The following is an 8,207-nucleotide window of genomic DNA, read 5'->3' on the forward strand; positions in this document are numbered from 1 at the left end:
TAGCTCAGTCATTCTTACTAGTTTGTATACTCTCTATTATACTCAGAAATAAAAAAATAATATCGTAGCATACCATGGAATGTGATCTTTTATGCATAATCAGGAGTTAGCAAAGAACTAAAACTTCTCATATACCCCAAATTTAGGCACAAGCGTACTCCTACTCAATGTTTGCCAGAACATCCAGTGTGTGTCTGCTGTTTGGTCAAAACCAAATCAGTCCTGAAAGAGGCCCCGTCAGCTGTCTTCTGAACATTACAGTAGCGATGAGAATGCTGAGCAGTTTTACAGCAACAAACAAAAAAAGACTAACATAAATGCTTGTTTGGTTTATTTATGAAAAGTATGGAAAAGGATGTGGTCGAAAGCTGTCTTTTTTTTAAGGCTCTTTAGGACTTATTGAGGATTCGCCACAGAGACCCGGACATGTAGTATGGTCTCAGCATGGTGCCCTCATTACGCTCCAGATCCTCCACTAGAGGAGACAAAAACATTACAGTGGAAGTGAAAACAATGTAGTCCTGTTGATTGGAATATATAGTAGCTTAAGACTGAAATGTGAGCTAATAATGTTTTTTATAATTCTACTCTCTCTGAAGTAAAGGGACTGGACCATGCAAGCTTTCAACTGTGTGCCCAGTGTCATGAACTGGTGGAATGAGTAGGTGTGTGTGTGTGTGTGTGTGTGTGTGTGTGTGTGTGTGTGTGTGTGTGTGTGTGTGTAGCTTACAGAAGCAGAGAAAAAGGGTGTCCACACACATGCTGTACACACTGAAGAAGCCCTGAGCGACCAAGTAAGCTCCCGCCATCACCGTCTAAAAAAACAGCAGTAGTAGATTTACAGGCTGGGCCGTCAGTACTATAACAGGCACTGCTCTACAGAATAAATGTGTAAATCCTGGTTATTTACAAAGTGACTTTACAATTGCTGTCATTAAACCCTTTGGTATCTAAAGAAAGAACCATTTATTCAGTGTACTGAATATGCTGATGTTTTGATCTCACACAGAAGCAAGTGTCAGCACTTGAGTTTGTTCTGAGGTTATCCGACAGTGGAGGCAATACATACGATAACGGGCAACCAGTAGTAATGCAGCAGCTGAATCTGGAAATTGTCATCTGGCAGCCTGATTCTCCCAGAGAAGAAGAAGAAAGCCAGCAGACCTTACAGGGAATGTAGAAAACCCCCAGAGTTACCTTTTAAAGTGTGTTGTACCTTTTAAATGTGATGAAGTGTAGTATGGGTAACATACACATGACTTCACACTGTATTTCTCACCCACTAATCCGACCACCAGCACCTTGCCGGAAAACAGCAGTGTGTCTGTAACACAGTCCAACACCACCACCCTGTGGACAGAGGGACATGGTCAAGGACAGCGTGCTAAACTTGAGCTAGAACAATTGGTACTCATATTAAAAATATGTATACAAATTATTTTCACATGAGTATGTACTGATAAATTCCTCCAGTTAATATTTTTGCCTTCAAAACAAGGAAATGGAAGTAATTTGTTCCACAACAGCAACATTAAATCATTCACATTCACACACAACCCCATACGTTCAATAATATGTACGAAACATCTCCTCTGTCTGAGGACTTACCGGTTAATATTTCTCCTCAAGAGCATATAAGCATTCTTGCCAGACACATGGAAATTGTTTCCATGTATAGCAATCTGTATATTATCAACCACAAACAGCATGTTGAGTCAGATTGTACACTCAGTAAATTTCACTAGTCATATGGACACAATTACATACTTTGATGCTATTACCACAAAGTGAAAAAAAAACCATATCATACTAATATACACCATACAGTTTTTCATTTAGTTTTTATCTAATACTCATACTAACGCTAGACAACCGATCACTGAAGACACATAAAAACAGTTATTTCAGCATCGATCATTTTTTTGTGTGCAGCTGGATATGAGACACACCATGATATAGGTGTTTCTGTGGAAGAACTTGAGGAATTTATCCAGGAACCAAAAGCAGCATTTGAGGGACATCATCACAAACTGACAACAGAAATTCCGGCAGTCTGTGGAGTAGACAATTGTGTCACATTACAGTTACAGACAGGAGAAAGCAGGACTAAGGTCATGAAGGTTTTATATATATTGTTACCTCTGAACCTATGGTCAAGATATTCCAGTAACATCCGAGGGACCTGGAATATGGTAAGGATGACAGCACCCAATGCTAAAGAGCCGACATGACACCTTGAAAAAAAGCAGTTTAGTAGACTTTAGAGGTGGGGAGCAGTTAGGACTCTGTACTAGGTTAGTAGTCACCAAACCAAGGGAATGTACTTTCGGGTGTGGCTGATATCAAAGCAATCGGAGCGGAGCAGGGATGAAACACGAGTGCTATGTACCCTAGTGTCCGGATGAAGGCTTGTAAGAGAGGGTACGGGGGAATGTCTGCTGGTTTACTGAAGGCCCAGTAGAAGGATGCGAAGGTACCGGCTAGTGTACACTGGCCCAGGGCGATGATGAAGTTCACGCACCAGAGGAAAGCCAGCAAATTATAGATCTGCAGGTAGGGTGCGATCCTTGAGAACAAGTCCGTGTCATCGTATTTAAAAAACACACAGCGCACAGATGGACAATCAGGATGGAGAGAAGCACTGAATTCCTGAAAAGAAACAAGAAGAAGACAACAACAACAGTATAAATAAAAGGAAAGAGATGTGAAATGAATCATTACCAGGCTATTGGAACATGTCAGTAATCTGAATGCATCTAAAATAAGTCATTGTGAAGTATGAATATCATATGAATATCATATACATTCACCATATTATGTCTGTATGAAGCTGCAAATAGCAAAATGTGAATGTTATACTATATATTTGAAAGGGAACAATATTACAGTTTGGGTTTATAGTGTGTGGGTGTATGTAGGCGACTGACCTTGGGAATGCAAATCTCTGAGCCTGTGATAGAACTACAGTTGGCTATGGAGGAGTTGAGAGCAGCGACATGGTATACAGGAGCACCTGATGTGGCCAAATACCTGAGGGCAGTAATGGTCAAGGACACAGCCTAACACACACACTCTACACACAAAATACTGACACAAGCACATTTTCAACAACAAACTACCAATACAATCCAAGCTACAGCACTAATTCAGTGGCGAGGACAGATATACAGTTACTGCCTTGCTTTGTTAGCAGGAAGTGAAGGTAGGTGAGAAGAGGAAGTGGCAGAGGATACAGGCTAGTGATTCCCCAGTAGGCCATGCTTATCACCACCAGCAGGAACGTCACCAAGGGGTAAGCCAGTGTGGTCGTCACACAACTCACCGCCCTACACACAGCACAGAGCACAAAAGGCCTCATGTAGCCTTAAGAGCACAAGAGAGCCTTTATACAGGCTGCCCCCGCGAAGTGGCTTTATATGAGTAATAATGTAGGAATGCCGAGACTGCACTGATTTGAAGAAAAATGTTAATGGGTTTCTTGTATCCAAGGTGATTTTCTGTTTATAAACAACAGCAACAACAACAAAAACAAGAAGGACATAGCAGATGGCTGACATTTGTTTAAAGAAATGCTGGCAATGGATATATTTACTACCGCCTATGTGTCTGAAGGCCTAAAAAGCTCTACCTGTTGGACTCTTTGATCAGTGCCAATGCAACAGATATTCTCCTCCCCCGATGTGTCAGGAAGAGTAAAATTACGAATTCCAAAAGACACAGGCTCACCACTGCCACATAAACACAAACACACAAAAATCATTCACATACAGCAACAGTATAAACCAAAGCCATGCATCCATTCTTAGAAAAATTCCTTTCTTTACAACATGTTTGTTTCTACTTTATATACTGTCAATACATGTCTTGTGAGAAAATCTGATAGCCCTTACAGAAGAACAGCCACGTCTCTTTCACTTGAAGGTAGACAGAGAATTCTGAATTATAAGTAATGTCACCGAGGGTGAGTTTGGAGTGTCTGTAGTGGTTATATTCCCGGTAACAGTAGTAGATACCTGAGAAAGACAGAGTAGACAGCTTACATCCTCATTCACTAATCTAACCCCCTGCAATTTGTCTTTAAAATTAAGGGTCCCATGCAGAGTTCATACACTATAGGGTAGCAAATCAGTGCCAGTCATAGAACCATCCACAGTAATTTGGTATTTTCCTTGTTTCAGTGCAGCAGGAGACCATTCATGAAGGGCTTAATTATTACCCAGTGAGCTGGTCGCTAATGGCAGGTATGTTAAAACATGTATTGTACAGGCTTACCATACGCTGCAGCTACGAGCACTCCCACGATGAGAGCCAACAGTAGCACGAAAATCAGATATCTCATAAGCAGGAGGAACATGAGGCTAACAACCATAGCAACCACCAGACCTCTGAGAGAGAGAGAGAGAGAGAGAGAGAGAGAGAGAGAGAGAGAGAGAGAGAGAAAAAAATATTTACTTAAAATGCATACAGAAAGTTTCAAATTTGTTGTGTATTACTCATCTTAAAATTGATTTAACTATTTTTCCTCATCAATCTAGATAAAATACTCCTCAACAAGAAAACAAACATTGGTTTTTATAATGTTTTGTACATTTATTTAAAATAAAAGTCTGAAATACTGCATTAACATACATATTGAGGTCTTTTGTTAAGACAGTTTTTATTGAGCTCTGTTGAATCCTACTTCTATCAATGGTCCCTGTAATTTTTTTTTTAACTTCATTAGGGTTCACCTGTGCTTCACTGAATTGACTGAACATAATCAGGGAAGGCAGAAATCTGTCTGTTTATGGACTCACAGTTCATAGTGTCTGAGTGAAAGCCAAGTCATGAAGTTCAGAGAATTGTGTCAAGAATTGTGTCAAGACACAGATCAGGGGAAGGTTACAAGAAATATTCTGCAGCTTGGAAACTGCCCAAGATCACAGTAGCTTCCATCATTCTCCAATAGAAGAAGTTTGAAACCACAAACAGTCTCCCTAGATCTCGCTGGCCAGTATTATATGTAGTATTGTATTGCATATAGTATTGTATTCTATGCAGATTGATGAAGGAAAATCAAATGAAATCTTTCTGTATATATATATATACACACACACACACACACACACACACACACACACACACACACACACACACAGAGACACACACACACACACACACACTATACAATGTCTGGGTGTAATACAATCTTGTATAAAACTAACTTACATTAATATCCAATACCATGATGTAGCAAAATCCTCAAAAATCCGTAACCCCACTGACTTAAAGTTGAATCCTGAAACAAGAGAGCTGCAAGCAAAAAATACTGGTCAGCAAAAGCAGCTTATAGATCAACACCAACCATCCATGCATATGTGTGTGTGAGTGTGTGTGAAGAATTACTCCATAGCACTCTTTATGTGCTTGACTGTTTCATCTACGGAAGCGAATCCAGGGAGAGAGAAGTCTGGAGGAACGTCCTGTAGTTCAAAGCTAGGCAGGCATTTCCCTAGTGCTGAGGGGAGAGAGACACAGAGAAACAGAAAAATAATATGACTGTAAAAATGAAACCTACTGACTTATGATGGCGGTAAATGCACAGTCCTGGTGGTTTGGTTATGTTTTAGTGCATAGCATAGTCAAACTGTTACAAAACAGGATGGACAAATAGACAGGTAGTTGTAAAGGTAATCCTGCTGTCTGTACCTGGTTTACTTGGGGTGTAGAAATACGGACAAAGCTCTTGATTGAGGATGTCTTGAACACTCTGTAGTAGAAATGCATGTGAAAATCTCATTAACATACTGAATCCTATGTATGTGTGATTGGCTTAACCAATGAATTAATTCCATCTACTTGGAACAAAGGGTTGCATATTGCAAAGACTTCTGATATGACAGATTCTGTTCTGTCAAGAGGGTGGTGAGGATTTATTTGCCAGCGATAAAGTTGGTTACATTGCTCATTTGCAGTGTGAGGTTTTACCATTGTGGTTTGGGCAAGGTCAAGTCTAGGATCACAATACTGCTGCTGAAAGAAGTCTTTAGGTAGGGCATCTGGGGCATACGCCTCTGCGGGCAACTTCCAGAACTCCGAAGGGCATTTTTTAACACAGACCTGCAAGCCAATGCACAAACACACAGAGTGAAGGAGATCTTATTTGAGCAGCTAAACACAGTGTTGCTTTTCATATTTATATCTACACTTCATTGTTCATTGCATGATACAGAAAAAGGCTCCTAAGCCAAGCAACAAAAAGATACCCAAGCCCCCAGACTTACAAACTTGCATTCACATACTACATAATAAACTGTTTTGTAATAAATGAGTCTCATGTGCAGATTTCTAATAGGCTACATTCAAACGTGTTCAGCCTCTGTACAATTTCAACAGGAAATCTTTGTGGAAATCTCACTTGAGTGGTTGGACACTGGAGACCCTCTAGAGTGGCATCCATTTCTGTGGTTGCTCTGACACACTTCAGAACGTCAAAGTAGAGGACATTTGGTTTGTCACTGAAACACAAGAGGATGCTGGAAACAAATGCAGCTTGACACATGAATATTAGCCAATTAAAGAAACAATTTTTATTCAGTTTTTTGAGCATGTGTATCAGGCTTCAGTGGTGTAGTCACACCATTACTCCCCTAAATGTTCTTTCTTCTAGGGTGAGTATGATTGGGGTAAACAATAAACTCCGTAGTGTTGTGACACTCCTAGACCTGAGTTTGGACCCTTTGTTTTAGAGGCAATCATTAAACATGTGTGATTTGATTGGGTCCACTTGTTGCTGTGAATTGCCAATCATGAAAATATTTAACCTAAAATCTAATCCATCTTGCACTGTTGCTCTTTAATGTATCCACATGATTTGAACCTGCACAGCTCCACTGTAATGCTAGTTCTACTCATTTGAGAGAATATTGACAGTGTTCCTTACATGCTGAGTGTGCTGTTTTGGTATTCCTGTGAAGACATAAATACTAATCCAGTATGTGAGGGACTTACAAATTGACTCCAGATCCACAGAACATCCCAGTGGAATTCCGGGGCAACAGGACATGACGAGGGTCTCCATACAACAAAGCTGTGTTAGAACCTCTGTTAGAAGGATATCTCACAAGCCATACATGTGTAAAAGACCTTTCTTATAAGCCCAGAATAATCATTTTTCCATGAAAGTGTAGTTGGAAATGTTTCTTACCCAGGATGCCAATAAGCATATAGCTGACAATGGCAGCCACAAAAGCCATACAGCAGATAATGTCTGTACAACTCCTGAAGAAAAACAAGAAGTATTGCTACACACTTGTATCATTTCAATTATGTAATAAAGTTATTTAGCTAAGTCAAATGACTTTCAAATAAGTTTTAGTAGATCTATGGCCTTCATATATTTCTTGTATAGAGCTAATAACAGACATTCTGTGATCCATGATGTGTGTGCTTTAAATAGTTTACTAAAGTCAACTGATATGAAGGAGTAAATGGGAGGAACATTGAGAGATTTAAGGACTCACCTCTTGCTAACTGGTCCCCTGAAAAAAGGCTCATATGGGAAAGGTTCCCCTGAGAACATAGAATATAATGAGTTTAAACCTATGAAAAACATACATTCAGTCAGGTGTGTCTGAACTTTTGACTGGTACTCTATATTTTGTCTAACACATTTTATATACAGTTACATATTTTTATGACACCTTCTGTACACATATGCTTTTGATCTGATACATAGTTACAGATCGTACACTACATGAATGTTTTTAATATGAAATAGACCTAGCAAGTATGTAAGAGCTATTATAATTTTAACATGAAATGTACATGATAGTTTTGTACAATGTTTATTTGTTAACCATTGCATATGGCGTATGGGATTCTCATAAAATCTTTGGCATATGGATGGATATATCTGAAAAAACAAACAAACAAACAAAAAAAAAACACCTCACCATTATAATCCGGTTTCCTGACCATCGTACTCTTCCTCCTTGCACTTTCGATCACACAGAGTCCGCAATGTGTAATGTTACAGTAAAAAATATTCTTACATATGATACTCTGTTCTTATGACGCACACATTCCAGGTTATGGACACATTGTGACGTGTCACAGCACGTTCTCATTCTCAGCTCATCAACAAAGGCATCTTGGTCGCGAGCACCTGCCTTCCATGCTGTGCGATGCTCACACTCTGCTTGCTATGTCCTGCGTCGGATATTTAG

The 8,207-nt window shown here is 39.6% G+C and overlaps 1 protein-coding gene across 1 annotated transcript; it reads right to left on the reverse strand.

Annotated features, from left to right (window-relative positions):
• Positions 1–326: 326 nt before the first annotated feature.
• Positions 327–7,959, reverse strand: LOC145659571 (choline transporter-like protein 4). Its single transcript, XM_081722388.1, has 18 exons — positions 7,935–7,959; positions 7,503–7,551; positions 7,187–7,260; positions 6,991–7,069; positions 6,461–6,497; positions 6,340–6,358; positions 3,891–4,013; positions 3,629–3,728; positions 3,234–3,326; positions 2,928–3,030; positions 2,390–2,649; positions 2,140–2,234; positions 1,950–2,053; positions 1,609–1,682; positions 1,280–1,350; positions 1,070–1,164; positions 731–815; positions 327–475 (listed from the first exon to the last, which is right to left on the reverse strand). Exons 1-18 carry the CDS (start codon positions 7,957–7,959, stop codon positions 390–392), a joined length of 1,572 nt encoding a protein of 523 aa, XP_081578514.1. The 3' UTR covers positions 327–389.
• Positions 7,960–8,207: the final 248 nt, after the last annotated feature.

The sequence above is a fragment of the Electrophorus electricus genome, chromosome 1 (assembly GCF_041902795.1).
Source record: "Electrophorus electricus isolate QZ-2024a chromosome 1, ASM4190279v1, whole genome shotgun sequence".
In the NCBI taxonomy this organism is placed as follows: domain Eukaryota; kingdom Metazoa; phylum Chordata; class Actinopteri; order Gymnotiformes; family Gymnotidae; genus Electrophorus; species Electrophorus electricus.